The sequence below is a fragment of the Glycine max genome, chromosome 7 (assembly GCF_000004515.6).
Source record: "Glycine max cultivar Williams 82 chromosome 7, Glycine_max_v4.0, whole genome shotgun sequence".
Classification (NCBI taxonomy): Eukaryota; Viridiplantae; Streptophyta; class Magnoliopsida; order Fabales; family Fabaceae; genus Glycine; species Glycine max.
Genome location: NC_038243.2, coordinates 21679860 through 21704954, shown reverse-complemented (window position 1 = coordinate 21704954; position 25095 = coordinate 21679860). Strand labels below are relative to the sequence as shown.

Below are 25095 nucleotides of genomic sequence, written 5' to 3'. Positions count from 1 at the left end.
CCAAACTCCATGAAACAAAACTTATGAAGGCACACAAGTTTGAGCTTCCCCATTGAAGTAGTTGTTAGAGAATGTGAAGTTCTTCAGCAAAGGAAGTTGGCAAACAATGTTAGACACATATCCACTAAGCTTGTTGTGTTCAATGTCTATGACCTCAACATTCTTCAGTCCTGACAAGTTAGGAAGAGTCCCTACAAAACCATTATGACTAGCATCTAAAACAGTTATGCTTTCCAACAATCCAATCTCTTGTGGCAAGCAACCTCCAAGGTCATTGCCCATGAACACAATCTCATTCATGTTTTTCATGTTCACAATAGACTTTGGAATACAACCCGTGAATTTGTTGTTAGCAAAGGTCACAACTGAGACCTTGGATTTTCCTAGAGTGTCTGGGATGATAGACGTGAAACGATTATTGTTCAAAAATATTGCATCAAGATCCTTCTCAAATAGCTCTGGAGGTAAGGGTCCTTCAAAGTCATTGTATCTGATATCCAAGTACTTCAAGTTTGGCCATTTGAGAACCACAGATGGAAAACCACCAACAAAGTGATTGTTGCTAATGTCAAACTCATGAAGAAGTGTGAGATTTTCCAAGGTCTCTGGCACAATTCCACAAAATCTATTGGAGTTAATGTGGAAAAGTGCAATATCTGACAAGTTGCCTAACTCTTCTGGGAGGTGACCAGCAATGTCCGCATTGTTGAGATCAACACCAGCAACCACATTCAATGTGGGATCATCAATGGCGGGAGCACAAAACACACCATTGTAGGAGCAGACATCTTCACCAACCCAATTACCAGTTGTGTTCAAAGGGTCAGAGTAAATAGCCTCTTTCCATGCTTGAAGAGCAACATAGGCCTTTTTTAGCCTTTCATTTACAAGTGGTGCATCATTTTGAACTTCAAAAGTTGGTGGAATGGCACCAACTTCGGGTGGTGGAGCAAGTTGTGAATCATCTTCAATTTTTGGAGTTGGTGCAATAGTATCAAATTCAAGTGTGGGTGCATAAGCATCAACGTTTGGGAATATTATTGGTTCAATATGGATAAATCCATGATCAAAATGAGCACGAGAAAAGGTTGAAAAAGAAAGATATAACAATGGAAAATAAGAGGTAGCAACCTAAGGCCTTGTTAGAACAAGGGTAAGCCATAACTGACCACCTTGGTTGGCCCAAGGCTGCGTAGTTTTGGGAACACAAGGGAATGAACAAGACATTATATTGAAGTAGAAAACATGGTTTGTTGGTAGAGAACCATTAAGGGTTGTAGAAAACTATAGCCTTTGGCTAGTTTTAGTTCCGAATAGCATGGATTCTCTCTAACATACCCACAAATTTTGGCATGCCTCCAATTGTTTTAATTAAGCATGCATATTTAGAGAGCATTTAAGTTGTGATCATGATTAGATAACCGGGTATAAAACAAGTCAACTAATAATAAATTGTTTGACTTGGTCCTTCTACCCCATATTAGATTAGTGTTTATAATACCAAATTAAACATACAAATATTAGAGTGAGAGACAAATATAGGTATTATATGGTTTTTTCCCTTATCATAACAATCTTTTGTTTCGCATTTTATACGACCTTTGGCAATAACATTTTATGAACTGACTACAAAAGTGAAAATAGTGATATAATACCGGGGGGGGGGGGGGGGGGGGCACCAGTGCATATTCAAATTCAATGTTATTGCACAAGCTAGTGACCAAAAAATAAATATTACTACATGGCCCTAGATCATAAGAGGGTTATATATAGATCATATGCATATTAGATATTAAATGAAATATAGTACTTGGCAAAAAGGGTAACAATTGTTTACTAGTGAATATTTCAACCTAACTTCAAAAATAACTATGATATGATAATTAAGAAAAATAACCCATATGAATTTCGTTAAATCCCTTACCAATATGCTTTCATTACCAATGTGCAGAAGCTATTTGTATTTTAGCTAGACTTTAGTCATCATAGACAATCTTGTATGGAGATATAACCAGGGACGAAACCAGAAAAATTTATTAGCGATGACAACAATTTAATGCAAGATAAGGAAAATAAAATTACTAATTTTTACTACTAATAATTACCTAAAATTATAAGTAATATTTCATATATCTTATAAAAGTAATTGTAACGATAAATCAAAATCATTTATTTGTACGTAGTGAAATTTAAAAATTTTATGATATAAGAAGAGACTAAGATATATCAAAATTATCTTTAATCATGAAGAATGAAGAAAACGTTCTTTTAAATTGTCATACTTTAATCTCATTTTTAAAACTAATTTATTATAGCCAAACTGAATCCTAATATAATACAATATTTAAAACAAAACTTGTAACATCCCATTTTTTAGTAAATAAAATTTTAGAGAATAATGATGTTTTATAATTAAATAAATAAAGAAAAATAGTTATAATAAAATAATAGTTTGAGAGAAAAAAAGATATTTTATTTATTCATTTGATAGAGTTTTTTTATAAAATAATAAAAATAAATAAATAAAGTAAATAATAAGTTGTAAGTATACTAGGTATAAGTAGAGACGTGGTATATCAGTTTTCAGACTGAGGATGCTTCTTCTTCCTTTTATTTTCATTTTTCTCTCTTCTCTTTCCAAAGTTTTTTCTTTTTCTCGTAGCCCACCAAACCTGTCTCAGAAAAATTACGATCTTGGACTCATTCACCGTTGGATCATCGTGAAATTAGAGCATCACGTTTGCATCCCAATTCCTAGCATTCTCACCGTTGGGAATTGCAAAAGCATGTCGTAACTAAGAGAAATACCCTTCGCACCGTAGCTTTCTCTTTTCCCACAGAAACCCAAAACGGTCTCAGTAAAACTATGATCCCGGTTTCGTTAACCGTTGGAGTTTCATGAAAGTTTGATATGTGGTTCGCAATTCAATTATGCACATTTGCACCGTTGGGATTTGCGAGATAATATTCAAGGAGAGAGAAAAATGAATCGCACGAAGACAGTAAAAATGGAGGTTTCAATCCCTTCTCCGTCTCTCTGACGTTTGGGAACTTTATCAAAGCAGTCGGAGGAAAAACTGGAAGAATCTCAGGGAACCACTAGAGATGCCGCTATCGCTGTCAAAAGAGACGTGACTCCGCATAAAGGTAAGGGATGAGTTAGTCACAATTGGGGATTAGTGAGAACATGTGTAGGGATCCTTAGAAGATTAAATTAGGGTTTTATTTTGGGATGTTTATTAAATTGCAATTTTTCCTTTATAATTATAAATAAAATATTGATTTTCTAATGAGATATTATTGATAAATTGTGCTCTTGATATTTGTATATTTTGACCTATGATTTTGATATAATTGTGTAATATTATTTGAGGGGTTTTACTCCCCAGGTTGAGATAGTCTTTTGCATAAATTGCTATATTGAGGATATGAAATGATGATTCAAATTGTGAGTATGTGGTGAATTGAACATGTGATGAATGATGAAATACATGTATATTGAGATGTGTATTGTGTTGTGAGCAATGAATTGTGCAATCACACAATTGTAAGACCCTTTAAGGGCGACGAGTTTTGTGTGATGAGTATTGTGATAGGATCCATTGTGGGAGCCCGATGAGTTTAATCACAAGCGCAACGAATTAAAATGATTTTGAAAATAATTGAGTAGTTGTGTGTATTGCATAGTTCATAGGTAAAGTGTGTATGATTCATGAGGTGTGATAACATATTATTTTGAGATTATAACATTGTGATTGAAATCAAGTGTATGTGATAAATTGAGTATGCACGTGATTGAGATGTTGTGTGCATTGAGTTGTAAATTGTGGATTGTACAATCACACAACTATAAGACCCTTTAAGGGTGACGTGTTAATGCTAAGTCCCTTTAAGGGCGACGAGTTAATGCTAAGACCCTTAAAGGGCGATGAGTTAATGCCAAGACCCTTAAAGGGCGACGAGTTAAAAATATTTGAGAACAATTGAGGAGTCGTGTGTTTTGTACAGTTCATAGATAGAGTCTGTGTGCTAAAATGTTTTCTGAGTTAGACCTGAATCAGGAGGGAGAGGCCTTGACAAACTCTTCGGAGTGTAGGCCTTGGGGGTCACCCGGTTTGAGGGCTCCTTTAAGTCTGTGTCGATCCCACATGGTTGGAGCATTCTTGCAAAACACTATGACCCTGACTGGTCTCCCTATGATATTGCCTAGTGAGAGTGACTTGACTTGCTAGTGTGTGGTTTGTCTTGTCATGTACTTCTAGGCGCCCGACGAGGTTTTTCACTGACATGGTACCACATTGCATATAGGATTGAGTCTTAGTGTATCTGCTACATAACGCTTGTGTATTGTTCTATATTGATTGATTTGATGATATTGTGTTTTGACTATTAAGTATGCGAATGTTGTGAAAATGAATGAGACATGTGGTGAAATAACGTGAGTTATGCTCAAGTAAATTGTATTTTGTTATATAATATTTATACCTATATGTTGTCTTATTTTTCTCTATTAGTTAGGAATGTGATAACTCACTCCCTCTGTTGTTTGTGTTTGGATCCTGTGATGATCTTGAACTTTGTGTTCGGGGGAGCAGATGACTAGGTGAATTGCTTTAAGGAACTTTGTGTTGAAGGACGTCGGGACACAATGCTCTGATAGGATGTGACATTAGGGTATAAGCTGCTATATTAATTGTATGAGGTCTTGGACAACCGTGTTTTGAGCCGAAATAATTTATTAATTATTTGAACAAGTTTTATTATGGTGTTAGAAAAGTGAATGTGAGCCTTTTACCCTTTTGAAAGACTTGTATTTAAATGTATTTTAAAAACTTTTAATTAAATTTGATCTCTTATTTCTTTTATTTATTTATATATATATGTCGGGGTAGAGGGTGTCACAAGACTCACTACAAACACCAACTAGAAAAAGAAAACAAGTTGTTTAACTTGCTTTGTTTTTCCCTCCTAATTCCTTTGAAAATAGAAAAATAATGATTTTAAATACTCAAAATTGAAATGAAAAGAGAAAATGAATACAATATTTAATAACACTACTCAATTAACTTTCTATTTACACCTAAAAATTCTTTATAGATAAAATTTATTATATATTTTTATATATTTTGGCTTTTTTATTAGACATGAAATATAAAAAAAAATAGTGTATTGATACTATTCATTTTTCTAAAAAGGGGTGCAATGTGAGGGGAGGGGCGACAATAACAAAATTTAGTAGGGGAAACATTATATAAGTGTATTGATATATACTATCTACATCTTTTTCTGACTTAGGGGGTGAATGCCCCTGCTTGAGTATACATGGTTCTGCCCCTAGGTATAATAATCTTCACTAGCAAAATGTGATTGCAACACCAAATACTAAAACATATAGATTTCAATCAAATGACTAAACTTGCTCAATCAGTTTAACAAGACAAACCAACATTTCTCACTCACAACCCAACCCAACAAAGTCATAGAATTGTTCCAACAATCTTAATGGGGGGTTTATAAAGTTTATTTTTTCCTTCATATTTTGCACAATGTGGGACTACATGCAAATACATAAATGTTATTCCTCGTTGTAGTTACCGGTAGCTTTGGGATTTTGATCTCAAACAAGGGTTTGCTTGATGTATTTATCTAATAAAAATAAAATCATGATGGATTTAAGAATAAGAGGATGTGGGAGAAGATTGATTAGCTGAGGACACAACTACATGTTCACATAAGGGGAGTTCGTTGACTGCAAAAAATTGTCAAATTAGTTGACATCATGGTGCACATCCAAACACCATTAAACACTATTAAATTTGAAAATTGTGTAAAGACATATCAACCATAGGTGTTCATGTAATGTCAACCCAACCTTCATTCATGTAGATTAAAAGTTTAAAGTTACTCCATGTATTTTACCTCTATTGATTTTGTTTAATATTTATGAACAAAAAATGTAAGGAATAAAAAATGAAGGAAATTCGATTAGTGAGATCTACTCTAACATCCAAAACATTTATTTATTTTATTTTTGGACCACAAAATTTGGAATAATGTTAATTTGAGATAGTAGTTTCTATAAATGAAGAGAGTGTGAATCCATAGGGTTGACGTAATGGTGTTAGATTCTATTGTGTTAGTTCATAGTTTCTTAGAAGTTAACCATTAAATTTGCATGGACATATATTTTGAATAAAAGTTAAAATATTTAATAAACTACTTCGATGAACTATAATCAGTATTTAAACATTTAGTTTATGATTGCCTAGATTACTTTTAGAAGTTACCAATTGATTAGCCAAGTTGATTTACATTAGTTTTGGATTCATATTAAACAAGAAACACTTGATAATTTGTTACACTCGGGTTAATCGATTACACAAGTCTTAGTAAAGTTCAATAATAGGTGGACTTACATTAGTTTGAGAGGGTGCAAATGCCCCCTCTGACTTTTAAGAAAAATATAAGTATATACATAATACATATACAATGTTGTTATCTTTTTGCCCCCTCAAATTTTAGAATTTTAACCTATTACCCCCCGATTTCCCAGCCATTGTGAAATTTTGTTTTTCATTGACTAATTTTTTTCTTATGTGTTGTTCTCTTTTTAGTTCATTTAGTGCTTTTACACTTTATTCAACTACACATTTAATTTCATCACATGTTTTTATGATAGTCATAGTTTCAAATTGTAGTTTGCAACCATAATTGTGACCATAATGTAAATATTTTTTGACTTACCGTAATTGCATCACAGTCGTAATTGCGGTCACATAAACCACATTTTTTACATTTTCCCACAGTTTCTGTAATGTCAAGAATTATGAGTAAATTATGGCCATGACAACTAGGGGTGTCAATTTGTACCATAAACGGGAATGCCCCTGGGGATTGTTCTATTCAGGGTCTTGCAGATGGGGAATTTTCCCCTATAGGAACGAGAATGGGATAAATATTTCCCCATGGGCACGACAAGGGAATGGGGACGAAGATTATTCCCCTATCCCGTGAGTCTCCGGTTGGAGAAAATTACAAAATTGCCCTTGTATTTTAAGAAACCCTAACAAGTAACAAATCAATCCCCCTAAAAGTTCAAACCCACAAATAACTTGTTCACTTGACTTTTCACCTTAGACCGTGCTGCACCGTTCACTTCTCCCCAGATTGCACTGTCACCATCCAGTCTCGTCACCACTTGCTGCTGGTCACCTCAGAGTGTAAGTGTTGGCTACTCTCTTCCTGCCAATGGATTTGTTTGCTACACATCACCTTTATTGCTTTTTTTTTCATGGTTTTGCTTGATCATTTTGAAATTACATTTTATATTTGAAAGTTTTAATCTATTTTCTTTGGCTAGTTGGTTGCTTGGATTTGAGTTTCCAGTTCAAACCCAAGTTTACTTTCATGTTTTGATTATTGGGGCTTTCTTTATTTCTTTAAAAGATCATTTTTTTGTGAATTAATGGTCATGGATGATATTACAAGTTATGTCGGTGGTTCATCATTGACAATATATAATTTGGGGCTCAACTGTCTTCCTGTTTGTTTCTTCATTGTCTTTTTTTTCCCGTAAATTGTTACTTGCAACAGAATGATGAGTGCGGTACATTGGCAGAAAAGTTCATGTTTAGTTTTCCATTCTATTTTCTTAGCACTTATAATGGGCTCATTAGTTATTCAACAAATATTCATTGTAACAGGTAACTTAAAAGTTCTATTATATTTGACCATTACATGAATTACAGCCAAAGATTTCCAAGCACATTCAAACTAACTTACATCCTGGCTCCTAGCTGTGAATAAGTTAGTCTGTGTTCTTTATACTAAGTTCTTAAATTATTTTTACGAAATAGTATAAATAAGATATTTTAGTTACTAAAAATCTAAACACTTTTGGCCATTTTGACTTTTAGTAATTCACTTTAATCTTTTTATATATTTTCCACTGGTGTTTTATATATTCTTTATCTGATTTTATCTATTTCAATTTGATATATATGCTACTCTTATATTTATATTGTTGACTAGTTGATCAAGGCATTATATATCATGATTCCTGGTTGACTGGCTACAACAACTCTAGACTCATGTAGCCTTATTTTAAATGAATCCATATTTTTTAATAGCTCTAGGATATATTGAAATGTAATCTAATGTACCTTAATCCAATATGCGCTTTCTGTAAAACTTATGGATAGGCATAAAAAGTGTTACATAACGCATCTATTTGCACCTATTGTTGAGGACATGAATGATGATAGTGAGGTAACGGATATATACTAATATACTATTAGTTTACTAACTTAAAACATTGGAGGGTTGTTGACTTGCTGGTTGTTGAATTGAAGGACTTTAGAATTGTTGGTTGCTAAACTGAAGGACTTGAGACTTACTGGTTGTTCAAAATATTACAAAAAAATATTTGTAGTTTGAACTATTTGTATTATCATTGAACATTATGTTTGTATTAGTTCAAATTAAACTTGTTGTCCATGTTTGTTTATTTGAGTTTAATCTTCTATGGATTATTTAAATTTGAATATTATGTTGGTGAGATTTTTTAAATCTTTTTTAAATTTATTTATATTATAGTTTAAAATTAATATATATATATATATATATATATATATATATATATATATAAAAAATTTAGGGTCCCACGAAGGACAAAAATGGGGAAAAAAGTTTTCCACGACGAGGATCAGGGATGGGGATGGGGAGCAGGGAAGTACTTTCTGCCCTGCCTTATCCCGTTGACATCCCTAATGACAACAACCATAATAATAATAATAATAATAATAATAATAATATTTTAAAAATAAATTGCTTCCATTGGCTCTAGGATACCTAGATCCCCCACTAAGTTCAAAAGAGTTGTTTTTATAGAATCAAGTTTTATTGCTTTAATTGATTAGACTAAAGCAGGAATCGATTACAATAAGCTTGTGTTCATTCAGAATGGTTTTTGTTTGTTGATTTAATTGATTACATGATTCTGGTATTCAATTACATGAAGTCCAAAACTTAATTGATGGCTTTGTTAGATTAAAATAACAGATTAAATTTATTTCAATCCATTACATCATTCTGTAGTTAAAACCCAACTTCAACAAGAACAATTTAATTGATTAGATTATGATTAAATCAACAAGAACAAGAACAATTTTGAAAAGTTTATAAATAGTTTACCTTCTATTGAGTCTTGGGGCTTCCAAATATTTTAAAGGCATCGAGACTTGTGTAAGGGAAGCTTAGAAGATGATTTTTGGCCAGAGTTGATGGTGAATTGGTAACTAGGCTAATTCTTGTGGTCAACTATGTGATGAGAATATTGGAGTCACATTAATTTGTTGTTTTATATTCTTGTTGTTGGGTTCAACAAGATGGTGTTTTCTCTTTCTTTCTTGTAATGTTCAATATAGGAAAAAGGTTTGATCTATGCATATAGTGTTTGTAATCAGAAGTTCTTAGTGGGATGATTTGACTCGGGCTGTCAAATATAACTGGATGTAGGTCCGAACGACCAAACCAGTATAAATAGTTTGTGCCATTATATGAGTGTGCATGTTTAATTGAGAACATTGTTGGAGGTACAATAACCTTGCTTATTGATCTTTGAGACCATTGAGTAGTAAATTGTTAGAATGAAATACTATGTATGTATGAATTCAGAACTAGTGTCATTGGAATGATGGTAATGAACATGTGATGAAATTTCTACTCTGTTGGATTTATCTATGGAAACTACGTATTTACCTTATTAAGTGTTGTGGAAATGAGTAATTAACAATTGCACATGTTGGTGACTAATTGTTATAATAATCTATGTGAACTAGTTTGCAATGTGGCATGAATAACCTTGATGTTTACAATATTGGTGTGAGTGAGTGCTTCAAATGCTTTGCAAAGTCTCTATACATAGGATTACCTTGGTGTAAGTGGTTGGTTGAGAAATTGGGGATGGTATAGTTGAAGAATTGAGTGAATTATTAGCATTACTCGATGAAGCATAGAAAGCAAAAGAAACATTAGCATTACTACATATTCATCAGAAAGTGAGCCTTAGCACATCTTTTGCCAAAAAAAAAAATTGGTTGCTGTCAAATTTGATAAAAAATGAGTTGTCTTGCAGTAACTCATGCATCTAAGTCTGAAAGCATTAGGTGCTGATATTATAGTTGTAACATCCCAATTTTTCGTAAATAAATTTAAAAAGCTTTTTGGTAAAATAAATAAATAAATAAATAAATAAATATAGAGCAAATAATAGACTGAGTACCCTAGGTATAAATAGTTATGTTAAGTCAGCTGCCTCATTTTTGGCTTCATTTTCGTTTTTCCCCTTCTCCTCTCAAAACCCTTTCTTTTTCCCGCAGTCCACCAAACCTGTCTCAGAAAAACGATGATCTCGAACCCGTTCACCGTTGGATCGTCGTGAAATTTGAGTATCATGTTCGCAATCCAATTCCGAACATTCTCACCGTTGAGAATTTCAAAATAATATCTGAGCTTAGAGGAAAACCCTTCGCATTTTACCATTTTAATTTCCCGCAGAAACCCAAAACTGTCTCGGGAAAACTACTATCCCGGTTTCTTTAGCCGTTGGATTTTGATGAAATTTGGATATGTTGTTCGAAATTCAATTCCGCACGCTTCCACCGTTGGGATTTGCGAGATAATATTCGTGGAGGGAGAAAAAGGAATCGCATGAAGACAGTACAAGTGGAGGTTTCAATCTCTTCTCCGTCTCTCTGACGTTTGGGAATTCTATCGGAGCAGTCGGATGAATAATTGAAAGAATTTTCGGGAACCGCTAGAGATGTTGCTATCGCTGGCTGAAGACACGTGAGTCCGCTCAGAGGTAAGGGATGAGTTATTCACAGTTGGGGATTAGTGAGAACATGTGTAGGGATCCTTAGAGGATTAAATTGGGGTTTTATTTTGGGATGTTTGTTAAATTGCAATTTTTCCTTTATGATTATAAATAAAATATTGATGTCCTAATGAAAATTGCTTGATAAATTGTGTTCTTGATATTTGTATATTTCGACCTATGATTTTGATATAATTGTGTAATATTATTTGAGGGGTTTTAGTCCTCATGTTGTGATAGTCTTTTATATAAATTGTTATATTGAGGATATGAAATGATGATTCAAATTGTGAGTATGTGATGAATTGTAGAATAACATGTTGCTTTGAGATTATAATATTGTTATTGAGATTGAGTATAAGTGTAAAGTTGAACATGTGTTAATTTGTGAGATACATGTGAACATGTGATGGTGGATTGTGACACTATGAGATGTGAAATTGTGAATGAGTTCTAGTTGTGGATAAGTGTGTAGTTAACACTTGATGTGAAATCACTTGTGTTGTAAGCTATGAATTGTACAATAACCCGACCAGCGTTATCTTGAGAAAAGCGTTGATGCGCAGTGTTAAAGAGAAAATATAGGTTTCCTATTTAGGAACCAGTGTTAAATCGTAGCGCAATTGTGTTGAACGTGTTTAAAACACGAGTGTAAGGTCGTGGGTATTGTATAATTCATGAGCAATGCCTGCATGCAAAAATTATTTTAGGGGTTGGACCTGAATCAGGAGGGAGAGGCCCTGACGGACTCTTCGGAGTGTAGGCCTTGGGGGTCACCGGGTTTGAGTGCTCCTTTAAGCCTATGCTGATCCCATATGGTTGGAACATTCTCGCAAAACATCGTGACCCTGACTGGTCTCCCTATGATCTTACTTAGTGAGAGTGACCTGACAAACCCATTGTGTGGTGTGTCTTGTTATGTACTCCTAAGCGCCCCAGGATGGTTTTTCACTGACATGGTACCACATTGCATATAGGATTGAGTCTTAGCATAACTATTGCATATGCTTGCTAATTGATGTGTTATTATATCTTGATCGAAGTGTGAGATTCTTGTGTAATGTGATTGATAATTGAAAAGTGAATTTTGAATGATGAAGTGGTGAAGTTACGTGAGCTATGTTTAAGCAAGTGGTGTCTCATTTATATAATATGTATATTTGTTAGAGAGAAGTCTTAAATTCAGTTAGTTTTCAATTAGTTGTAAAAACTGTTTGTGGTTACTATTAGATGTCTCTTCTTAGTTAGTTAGTATGCTGTGATTCTGTTAGTTACTAACAGAATCAGTTAGTAATTGTTAGAGTCAGAGTTAGGCCTCATTGTGAACTCTGCTCTATATATAGACCTTTGTTGTAATCATCAAATCAATAATGAAATGTTACCCAATATTTCTAGCAAAGGAAGTGTTGATCCTAGAACCGGAGCTCTGATTACCAAATGATATGAACCCTCATGGCACAAGGGCTGACTTAGGATCGTCTAGGATTAAACCTTGATGGAAAATGCGGAAATTGATTAAGGAAAGGATGGAAAATAAGGTGGTTAATCTCGTGGGTCTTAATAAGGTGGTTTCTGGCATAAAATGGATGAATGGGATGGTAAAACGTAGGTTAAGTGGTGGCTGGACAGAAATATAGAAATGGCAATAACGGAAGCTACAGGGCTCCAAATGAGGTGATTCCAAAACGAGGTGAAAGGTCTCGTTTTGAAATTCAATTTAGGCTCAAGAATCACTTAATTTGAGTGTGTGAAATGGGAGTTATGGTCACGAGATAATTTTGGGCAGAGGTGGATTTTCTGGAATTGTGGTTTGAAAGAACAAGGGTGGAGATGATAGGAAGGAAAGAATCACTCTTTCCAGCGAGGGCAACACACAAAGGTTGTGAAAGTCCTTTGATACAGCCAGGGTGTTCTTGAATCACTCAAGAATTTAGGAGAATCACTCTCACTAAGATAAAAGAGATAAACTCTAATTTTCTGAATAAAACTCAACTTGTGTTTATTGATAAAATGGTTCAGCTTATATAGAAGCTTTACAGCAGATTTTAGTAATGACCCACTAACCTAGAATTAAAATAACTTAATGCCATTAACCTAGGGAATTAAAAAAACTTAATGGCTGAGTGTAACTGAAATTGTGGCAACCAAAAGTCACCCCCAACAGCCAACAAGTCAGCCACCATTTGGTCTCCCAAAAGGCTGATGCCTAGGTTGCCAATTGGGCCCTTATTACAACTTGAACTAAACCTAACTAAAGCCCTTTTAGTTGATTAACCCAAAACATATTTTTGGTCAGCCAACTTTACAAGGATTGGGCCATTATTTAGACAAACTAAACACTCTAAAATTGAAACAAAGTGGTGTCATTTAGTCCTCCTCCATTTGGGCCATGATACAACTCACAACCTTGGACTTTTCTCCTTGAAACTTGGGCTTGTATTCAAACAGTATGGACAGCACTTGTTGAAGAGCTTCCTTGGATTTCCTTGCTCTAGCCCTTGTCATAGGTCCTCCAAGTCCTTCAAGTGGATCCTTGCCCTTGCTCTTGGTCATGTCCTCATCAATCTCTCCCTCTTGAGAAGGATTTGTCCTCAAATCGGATTCTCCTTCTGCATCAAAAAGAGATAAATCAGAGACATTCCCAACCTCACACACCTCGTACACCACCAATCTTGGCGACACCCAACTCAACAATCACACCTTTATCTTCTTTCAACTACAAGATTTCTGTCAAATTAGATGCAACAAACTATCTTGTATGGCTGCAACAGATTGAACCAGTCCTAAGGGCTCATCGCCTTCATCGTTTCTGTGTCACTCCTGAGATACCTCCTCAATACGCTTCGGAACACGATCGCCTTGCCAATATTGAAAACCCAGCTTTCAGCAACTGGGAATTACATGACCAGCTCCTCTTAGCATGGCTGCAATCATCTCTTTCCCCTGCCATTCTTCCTTCTGTCATTGGTTGCAAGCACACATTCCAACTCTGGGAAAATATCCATCAATCCTTTCAATCGAAAACCAAGGCTCAGGCGCGACAATTGCGAACTCAGCTATGCACCACGAAGAAAGGATCATCTTCAATCTCTGAATTCTTGGCAAAAATCAAACACATTTCAGATTCATTGACATCAATTGGTGAGTCTATTTCCCTTTAAGATCAACTTGATGTGATTCTTGAAGGTCTTCCTAATGAATTTGAAAGTCTCGTAACCCTAATCAACTCAAAGATCGAATGGTTCGATTTAGAGGAAATTAGGGCCCTTCTTCTGGCTCATGAGCAGCGATTGGACAAGGCGCGTATCACTGAAGAAGCTGCATCCCTCAATTTTACTCAATCTCAGCCAAATTCAAAAACCCCCAATTCTGTGAACCCTAATTTTGCGACAGAAACCCAGATTGCTCCTCAAGCCAATTGGACAACTGGGAACTCAAATTCAGGCAATTACGACTCTCAAAACAACAATTTCAAGAACAACAATCAATCTAGAGGCCGTGGAGGAAGAAATGGCCGTGGCAATCGTGGTGGTCATGGGGGTCATTCCACTGTTCAGTGTCAAGTCTGTCATCACACAGGCCATGATGCTTCCTACTGTTATCACAGGTTTAATGCTGCTTATGGAAGCAATCAACCTTATGTTCATGGCAACCCTTATCAGTATGTAAGGAACACTACACCAAATAACAACAATTGGGCTCAAAGTAACCCTCAGTGGCAGCAAGCAGCACCTCAGGCCAACTTCACTGGATATGCACCTCAGACCAATTTCACTAGTTATGCCATGCACCCTACCATGAACAACAATCTTGACACAGCTGCTACTCAGCATGTTACTCTCATGCAACCTCCTCCAGGCTCTGCTCCTCCTCCTTCTCACCTTGAGCACATATTCCTTGGCAATGGTCAAGGTTTGCATGTCACTGGAATTTCCTCTTATGCTTTTCCTTCACCTTCTCATCCTCATCATACATTGCATTTAAATAATATTTTGCATGTTCCTAGCATCAACAAAAAATCTGATCAGTGTTTCAAAATTTGCATCTGATAATAATGCATACATTCAATTTCATCCATCTCACTTTGTCATGAAATCTCAGGACAATGATCAAATCTTGCTTCAAGGAAAATTGGACAAGGCTGGACTTTATCCCATTCACTCTCAGTCATCAACTACTTCTAGTCTTTCTTCTAGACACCATTCTGTTCATTCTATTGTAACTAGTCACAATGACTTGTATTTTCAATGGCATCACAGGCTAGGCCATACAAATCTAGACACTATGAATAATGTCTTGAAATCATGTAATATGCCTACATTCAATAAAAACAAAACTGATTTGTGTATCTCTTGTTGTCTGGGCAAGTCACACAGATTGCCTTCCCAACTGTCTCAAAGCACTTATAATTCTCCTCTTGAGTTAATTTATTGTGATTTATGGGGTCCAGCCCCCATGCAGTCCTCTATGGGCTACAAATACTACATCTCATTCATTGATGCTTTTAGCAAATATATTTGGGTCTATTTTCTTCATGACAAATCAGAAACACTTACTATTTTCAAACAATTCAAAGCATTAGCTGAATTACAGCTTAACACTAAGATAAAAGCCATTCAATCTGACTGGGGGGGTGAATTCAGAAGTTTTACATCATATCTCAGTCAGTTAGGAATCATTCATCGCATTATCTGCCCTCACACCCACCATCAGAATGGTGTGGTCGAAAGAAAGCATAGGCACATTGTGGAGATGGGCCTCTCCTTACTCTCCCACTCCTCTCTCCCTTATCATTACTGGGACCATGCTTTTCATACTGCTGTGTACATCATAAACAGACTCCCTGCATCTCATAATCATTGCATTCCCCTCAAAGTTCTATTCAATAATGTTCCTGATTATAACTTCCTCAGAGCCTTTGGTTGTGCTTGTTATCCTCTTCTAACCCCTTACAACAATCCTAAGTTCCAATACAGGTCAAAAGAATGCATCTTTATGGGCTATTCTACTTCTCACAGGGGTTACAAGTGTCTTGACAATAAGTCTGGCCGCATCTATATCTCCAAGGATGTGTTGTTTAATGAGAAGCACTTCCCTTATCAAATCACTCCACCTACCACCTGCTCTCCTAACCAAACCGTCCCATCAGCAGCTCCCCTTAACAATATTTAATTGTCTTGTTTCTCTATTAGCTAGGAATGTGATAACTCACTCCCTGTGTGTTGTTGTGTTTGGATCCTGTGATGATCTTGAACTTGTGTTCGGGGGAGCAGATGAATAGGTGGATGACTATGAAGAATCTCATGCTAGAAGACACGGGAACACAACGCTCTGATAGGATGTGACATTAGGATATAGGTTCTATATTAATTGTATGAAGCTTAGACGACCTTGCTGAGTCGAGAATACTTTATTATTTATTTGGACAAGTTTGAATATGATGTAGAAGAAAATGAATGTGAGCCTTTTTCCCCTTTGAAAGACTTGTTTAAAAAAATGTTTTAAAATTACTTTTAATTAATATTTGAATTTTTTTATTCCTTATTAGTATATATGTGAGGGGTAGAGGGTGTCACAATAGTAACCTTTATTCTGAAAGTTCTCTTTCTAACCTCTCTGGTCTCATAATTTTCTAGTTTATACATAAAATTTTCTGAATATTTATGCTAGACAGGTTGAAGGCATGCTATGCAGACTAGTTTGAGGTGTTTGTTCTGTTTTGGTTTAAGCAAGGTAGCTCCGATTAAATCTAATGAAAATAGGTGTACCCTTGAATATTGAGCAATAGGGGATGAATTAAGTTTTATGTGTTTAAGCCCAAATGGGTAGTTTAAATAAGTTAGAAGTGATAAACTAGAAACACTAAAATTATGCAGATGGTAGGAATTCAAAGCATAATTGTCCTGTTGTGGCCAGTATTGTGGAAGCATCCTAGGATGAATTTGGGAGTGATCTTTTGTTATTCTATAACTCCACATGTCCTCTAATTAACCAATATGGTCCCATAATTTTCAAACTTCTATTGAATTTTTGGTGAATAAATTGGCAACTATGTCGCAGTGGGTATATTGCAGAATTTTTTGCATAAAACAACTTTTTTGTTGTTTTTAATTCACTTGTGTTCATGCTTTGATTGGAGAAATAATTTCCCTGTACCTTGTAGGTTGGAAGGACTGGTGTTTAAATGTTTGAGTGTTTAATCATGACTTAGTAGAAATAAAATAAGTAAAGCACTTTATAAACTCACAAAGTTTATCTATTCTTAAAACTTCAACTATGTATCAGGACCTTAGTTAGAACTACCTCACACACTTATCTTTATTTCTCTAAGTCAAATGAAACTGTGGACTAACACTGCTGTAATATAACTATTGTTCATGATTCTCAATTAAAGACTTATAAGATGAAAGATCCATATTGTTATACCAAAGGATAGGAAATGAAAGCTATGAAGTTGAAGATACAATCTGAGTTTCTTAGACACATATGACTATAGTCTAAGTCCTAAGAATGAGTGTTAATAATTTAAAGCTAAGGCATAGCAATTGTAACATCCTATTTTTTGAGGTGTTATCTTATAAGTTGCTATAACGTATTTTGAGTATATGCGTTTGATTGATTGCTTGTGTGTTTATGAAAAATTATATAATTTTTATATATTATTGTTGTTTGAGGTGCTTAAAGAGCACTTTTTGAAATATGTCATGTGATACATGATTATGTAATTTATGATTATGGTGATCAATGTACATGATTACACTACCTTGTGAAATCTATTTCATAATGGCTTAAATGATTTAAATGCTTTAATAGAATGAGTTATGATTGACTAAGTAAGGAATAAGTTTGATTGAGGTTATGCTTCAATTATATGAATTTTGACCATAGAGACCTGTGTGTGAAATTGCTTTAAATTGTGCAATTTATCCCTTTATTATTTAAATTGATGTAATTGTTCCAATTAAGAGAAGCATGTTCAATTAAGTGTTGATTATATTGGTTGTGAGAGAATTCAATTATATGGTTAAATTGTGAATGGTATTTGAAAGATGCTTAAATTGTGTATGTTTCTGCTCTAAGTGAATTGAACTTGTGGTGCAAAAAGAGGATGTGTTTGGAAATGCAATTGGAGTGTGGGTACTAGATTGACGTATGCATTTAATGTGTATATCAAATGGCAGATGGATTCTGAGATAATGATTTTAAATAAGTAACTTGCTGGATATTTGAACAAGTAATGATGAATTGGTTAAGTCATATGTTAATCTCTAGTGTAAAGTGTGGAAATTCATATTTTAGGCATGGACATGTGAGTTGTCTTGTGAACAAGTTAGCAAGTGATGTGTGTAGTAAAGCTTGAATCTTTGATTTCGTTAGTGTCTTAGGCACTTTGGAAACCAAGCAAACTACACTTTTGATATTCAAGAAATTAGAAGGAATTTAGAGGTAAATGATGCTTAAAACACTTAATACTACATGTTGGAATTTTGAGATAACATCACCCGTGTTATGGTCTGGACTATATTGCTACAGGTCATTGTTTTTAATGCCCTTAGGTGGTGTTGAAGATTTGTTTGTCCTCTCCGCAATGCCATTTGTCTTATGTCATTTCAAATTTTGTGTTATTTTTAGTGATCTTTACATTGCAACTTGCCCTGTTGATTATGATTCTGTGTAACTGCAAGATAAAACAATAAACTGCACTTTTTGGCATAGATTGATGCTTTTAATGTATTTTTAATGAGAAATAGACTCGACAAGGATCCAATAGAATTTAAAATCAGTGGATTTGCATTTTTAGAGAATTAATTGTTAACTTGTGAAGATGAGTATGGAGATGAAATAAAGTTCTGCAGTTGGATTTCTATGCTTTGGAAAAGGACTTCATTTGAGGAAGCTGCAGTATTTGTAAAATTATGAGAAAATTTCAGTGCTTCCTTAACTTTAGAGAAACTCTCTGCAAAATTTCATCCCCAATACAAGTTTTCTATTTTTGAGATTTCTCTCACCCAAACTACCTTGTTATTGGTCTAAAATTGTTTTCAAGCAAATGTATGATTTTCTTTATGTGGAACTCTGAGTTTTAGTAAACTTATATTATGTTCTTTAAATGCTATCTATTTACATTTATAGCTAGATATATATAATCTTGCCACCATATTACTTAGTATATTTTAATTTCTAGTTCTTTGCTTTTAAAATCATACTTACTGTTTTACTAAATATATTAGGGATCATCCTCTATTAAAGACTTATGATTTGATCTTATGGGTGAGAGAAATACTTGTGAAATGAAGAAGGAAAGGTTTGCGAATGAGGGGCAGATGTTTTCTATTAAATTTATTCCATCCATCTTATACGTCTCAAATAACAAGAGGAAGATATTAAAATAAATCATTGTGGCATCCAGGTTTAGTGCCACCCCAGACTTGAGGTTATCCCAAGCTAAGTGCCATTCCGAGTTCCGGGTTATTCCATGGCTTAGTGTTAAGGGAACCATATAAATACTATTTGGGCACCCCATGCATCACATTCACGTAGGACCACTAACTTTGCAAGTTGTGTGATTGATTGATATTTGTGAACTGCAACTATTTTAGATCTGTGCGAAGGTTGGTGTATGTATGGCTACTTGTGTTTGAGTGGCATAACTTTTCTTGATAGCAATTGTTATTATACTTGTGATATAATTGAAGGCTTTTGCCAACCCTGTAGGAAGGTTATGTCATCCGATAAGTGTGTATGTGTTAAATAAGACATTTGTTATGTGTGATTAATTACTCTGCCTTTATCGTACTTTACTACAAAACCTCACTCCTTCTTGTTTGTGTTTTCTTGGTTTTGCTTGGTTTTAAGCAGTGAACGGATGAGAAGGATCATATGAGGGCAACAATGGTAGGGCAAATGAGTGCTAGATTCAACTACTGACGGTTGTGTTATTATATGTTTTGTTTTGTGTTTTGCTCTGTTTTGTATAATCTGTCTGTGGGAGCCCGATGTCCTAGACTTATTTCCTTCCTTGTAAATATTTGTGACTTATTATAGTGGGTATTCACATCCTCTCCTTTTTGAAAAAAAACTATATCTCCCAAATATGTATAGTTGATGTTCTTAGTACTCGCGAATAGTAAGATGTTATATCCTTGGACTTTCTTTTGCCATATTCTCTTATATAGATGTATCCTACACTATGTGATCTTCAATTAGGTATCCAATATTATGAGTAGTATAAAGGTTATGGCTTTTCACTAGCCCCATCATGTCCTTGTTTGAATAGCATAAATTGTTTATCAATTATTAGAGATATTTGATCCACCATTTATATTATGCTATGTACATTACTCAAATGCTTAGGCGTTCAAAAATAATCAATCAGTTTTTCTTTTAAAATAGGAAGTTCCTTGTTCTCCAAATTTAAATGATACCATGTTCAAATCGTGAAAAATTTTCCTATATTTTTCTCATCTTGTTGGCTCCCTATCAAATATCCAGCCAAATTTACATATAGTCCATGAAAACCGAGAGGTATAAATACTCAAAGTATGGTACAAGTGAATAATCATGATTAAAAGACCTTTGGTAAACAAGTGTGACTAATTTTTCTTGTGTAAAAAGTAGAAAGTAAATATGTAATAGTCTCAAAGGTATCGAAGTTATAAACACATGTCTTCGGTGAAGCTTGGCTCAATAGTGCATATCCTTGAAAGTTCTACTGTCGCTTTGTTTACCTAATATAGTGTAATGTAATGTTTGTGGCATTGACATGAGTGTATATTGGCTGCCAAAGTTTTAGCAGGTTGTGGATTGCTTAGGGATATTAATAATTGCACCATTGTTGTTGGAATGTCATGCTCTTTGAATACATTGGAGTGTCACAATTGGTTATAATGATCATTGAATTGAAATGTGACTTTCGTTATGCTTGGGATGACTAATTAAGATGTCTATTATTAATTCCTACATGGAGGATAATCATTGAGTATATTGATGCAAATGCGATTACCTGATTATTGTTGATGAGCATGGAATGAATTGTAATGTGTGTTGTATTACTTTCCCTATGCTTTGAATCCCCTAAGGATACTCTGACAGACTATAGCAATTGGTACCATCCTAATTGTGTGAATAGGTAACTGCATATGAACTACCCACGATGATGACAAAGATGGTAGATTTTGGTTTGAAGACTTTGCCAGGGACTAAGTGTCTTGATTTGTAAATTTCTGAGTAATCCATTTTTGAAAACTTCGCTAAAGACTAGGTTCCCACCAATTTTAAACTTACCGCAGTCACTACTCATTCTAGTTAGATGTTGCTTCATTACTTGCTAAATAACTATTCTACATGGAGGCGGTGCCCTACATGACTCCTCCCTCATGTGATCGATTTTGATTTCCAGAGGGATTATTGTGTAAACACCTATACCATGAAGAGTTGTGCAAGATTTAAAGGGCGAGGAAACAAATTTATGGAGGGAGAAACATTTCATGGATAATGACTTATCTCTTAAAACCTATCTTTCATCTTTAGATCGTGGCTGCTAATAAATTGAAAAACTTAATAATTGATCATCCATCATGACAACCCAAGATTTAGTGTCCACCTTCAGGCTAGGTGTCACTTCGAGGCTAGGTGTCACTCCTAGGCTTAGTGCTACCTCAAGTCTCTAGGTTATTCCACGACTTAGTGCCAAGAGCACCATATAAATACTATTTTTAGGTACCCACATGCATCATGCATTAATCATAAGATAATTATTGACTGATTGTAGTCTCATGCATGACATTCATACTAGGTGATTAAGCCTTATTGAAGGATTGGACACACTTGTGGGTAGGTGTATGTTGTGCTTAAATTTTGTTTCCCCATGCATTCAATGTAATGCCATTGCTTATGGAATGCTATTTAGTGTTGGATTTCATTTTACATACCCTTAGTATCCTAATAAGATTAACATATATGAATTATTTTCTAACATCACTGATGCACACATTAAATCACCTTGAATTGATCCCTCGCATTCAAGAATCCTAAGAATATTTACCGAATATCAATCCCTCGCATATGAAATAAATATCCTAGCATTAAAATCATAATCTCGTGCTATTTCCAATCAAAACATTATGCTCTATTCCTAGCAACGTAACGTAAAGATTAAATTCATTGAATTCAAATTCTAAGAGTACTTTTTAGTGAAACTTAAAGTCCAATTTCATGAAACTAGTGATCAAATAAAATCAAGCATTATGAACAAAATGAAATCACCAGTAATGAGTAGAAAATATTTATACATATATAAAATATGAAAAGAGATACATATGTTGGACCTTGTGGCCTCAATAATCTTAAGAGGGATAGGCTTAGAATACAGAAGAAGCAACAACAATCAATTTAACAATGTTCTTTAAACATGCAAGACACAATTGATTGCAACAAAATAAATAAGATAAGGGAAGAGAGAATGCAAACACAGTTTTATACTGGTTCGGCCACAACCCGTGCCTACGTCCAGTACTCAAGCAACCCACTTGAGATTTCCACTATCTTTGTAAAATCCTTTACAAAGTCTGAACCACACAGGGACAACCCATCCCTTGTGTTCAGATGCTTTACAACAAGAGACTCACAATCTCTTAACCAATCTCATTGAATAAGAAGAATGGAAGAAGAATTCTCTCTTCAAGAGAAGAATATTACAATGAAGATCATGTAAGAATCCTTATAGATTTTGCAAGTGTTTGGTCAAGGATTTCTTTTGAGAGAGCATTTGACAATGAAGTTCTTTTGAAATCTCTCTCATTGTCTTTTGAGAGGATAAGACATTTTGGACCAAAAATACTCTCTGTCTAAAATTCGTGCCCAAGTCACTTATTTATAGGCCTTTGATGACCATTCACAAATCTAATGAAAAGATGTGACTGTTGGCAGATTTTCTGAAAACTTTCCACTGGTAATCGATTACAATGTTTGTGTAATCGATTACACAGTTATAATTTGAAGGGTTATGACTTTTGAATTTGAATTTCCAAAGTTTCGTTGCTGGTAATCGATTACAGACATATGGTAATCGATTACATGTTGAAAATTCAAATTCAAAACCTTTTTCAATAGCTATTTCTCAACCCTGTCTTCTGGTAATCGATTACACTTCCTGGTAATCGATTACCAGAGCCTTGCATGTCTTGAAAGCACTTTGTTTTAAGGCAAGACTTGGTCTTTAGTGAATCTTGAAACAAGGCTTTGTTTGTTGAAGCAATCTTGAATTATTCTTGAAGCAAATGCTTATCATTTGAAGCAGCCTTGTTAGATTCTTCTTTGACATAACCAAAATCATGTATACATACATTCACATTCTCCCCCTTTTTGATGATGACAAACATGTGATTTCTTCTCGACACCATCAAAGCTTGCATGATTTACATCTCCCTCTTTCTCAAGCAAATTCTTCTTGATATCAAAATCTTCATGATTTACATTCTCCCCCTTTTTGATAATGACAACCACCTGTAGGTTAGGAGCAACAACAAAGAAAATATCTATTTGCATATAGTTTACTCCCCCTTGGTTTTACAATGATTGCTTATATGAGACAATTGAAGATTTCATATTTTTCATATATAAAAAGTTGTCTCATAAAGCAATAGATAATTTTTCTTACTATTTTATCTTTTATCTTTCTCTCCCCCTTTGTCAACATCAAAAACAAATCATGAATAGAAATGAGAAAGATGTTACCACTTGTTGCAATGTATGAGAATCAAGTGATACCAAAAGGCATTAAAACAATCATTCAATATTAATCAAGCAAAAACATGTACAATAACACATCAATCAAACACAATCAATCATCAAATATTTCAAATCAAATTAATTAAATTAACAATCAACTAACTATACACAATAATTTCTATCATTAAAAAAAATTCAAATTTCAAATTTCAAATTTCAAATTTTTAAAATTTAAATTTTAAATTCCAACTTCCAATTTCAACTTTTAGTAACTTCCCCTTCCAACTTCCAACCTCCATTTTCAACTTTCAACTTCCAATAACTTTCATTTCCAACTTCCAACTTCCAGTAACTTTCACTTCCAACTTCCAACTTCCATTTTTAATTTCAACTTCCAATAACTACTTCCAACTTCCAACTTCCAAATTTTAATTTCAAATTTCAAATTTTAATTTTCAATTTTCAAATTTAACTTTTCAAATTTCAATTTTCAATTTCAAATTTCAATTTCAAAATTTCCTTTTCTAAATTAAATAGTTTTCTTAAAACATGAAACTAATTTGAAAAGTTTAATAGATTCTTTAAAAACAATCAAAAACTCAATCAGGAACAAACATCAAAGACAATCAAACACACAATAAAAAATACAATCAATCAATCATTAAACATAGTCAATCAAATTCAATCACAATCATCAAGGACAGTCTAAACTCAAGTAGAAAACAAGCATCAAAAGTAATCAATCAAAGACAAGTGACCTGTTGGTATCATTTGATATTACTTGTTGGGGTTGTTGATCAAGTGACCTTTGTTTGTTGTCTCCATAAATCGCATATTCACTTTTCTTGGGGAGAAATGTGGCCTTCGTTTGTTGTCTCCATAAATCACATATTCATTTATCTTGGGGAGAAATATGAATAAACTTTGATGCATGCCATGTGTTTGGAGAAATTGCTATCAATGTATCGACTTTGCTCTTCTCCATTTTCACAGTCTTTCATCATGATATCCAGACTTATGATTTTCTTCTTTGAATCACTTGAATAATTTATGACATTATCTTCCCAAGTGATATATCCTTTCTTTTCTTTCTTCTCTTTGAAATTCATCTTGTCGGATTTTTCCATTATTTTTTTAAACACAGGACAATTGAATCTCATGTGCCCAAGTTGATCGCACTCAGCATTTTGGGGCTAAAGAGGAACCTTCTTCTTTCTTCTTTCATCATCATCTTCTTTCTTCTCTAGTTTTTTTTTTATGTAGTTGCATTTCTCTCTACCATTGTAGGAATAAATGAATCAAATTCAATGGCTTCCCATATCTTTAGATCTATGGCTTCTATAAAGATCTGCATTCGGGTTTTCCAATAATGATAACCCTCACCATTGAACATAAGAGCCTATTGATATAATTTCCCTCAGGAAATGGAAATTTGGATGAGGCCATATCTATTCTTGAAGTTTTTAAACTTTATACAAGAATCCTGCTCT

At 34.2% G+C, this 25095-nt stretch overlaps 1 protein-coding gene across 1 annotated transcript in view; it reads right to left on the bottom strand.

Annotated features, from left to right (window-relative positions):
- LOC100803354 (pollen-specific leucine-rich repeat extensin-like protein 3) overlaps positions 1-6967 on the bottom strand; it is a 10967-nt gene extending 4000 nt beyond the window's left edge. The window contains exons 1-3 of the mRNA XM_014777468.2: positions 6871-6967; positions 6745-6809; positions 26-1131 (exon numbers count right to left, since the gene is read on the bottom strand). Coding sequence (XP_014632954.1) covers positions 26-1131; positions 6745-6809; positions 6871-6967 — 1268 coding nt within the window. The remainder of the gene's footprint in view (positions 1-25; positions 1132-6744; positions 6810-6870) is intronic.
- Positions 6968-25095: the final 18128 nt, after the last annotated feature.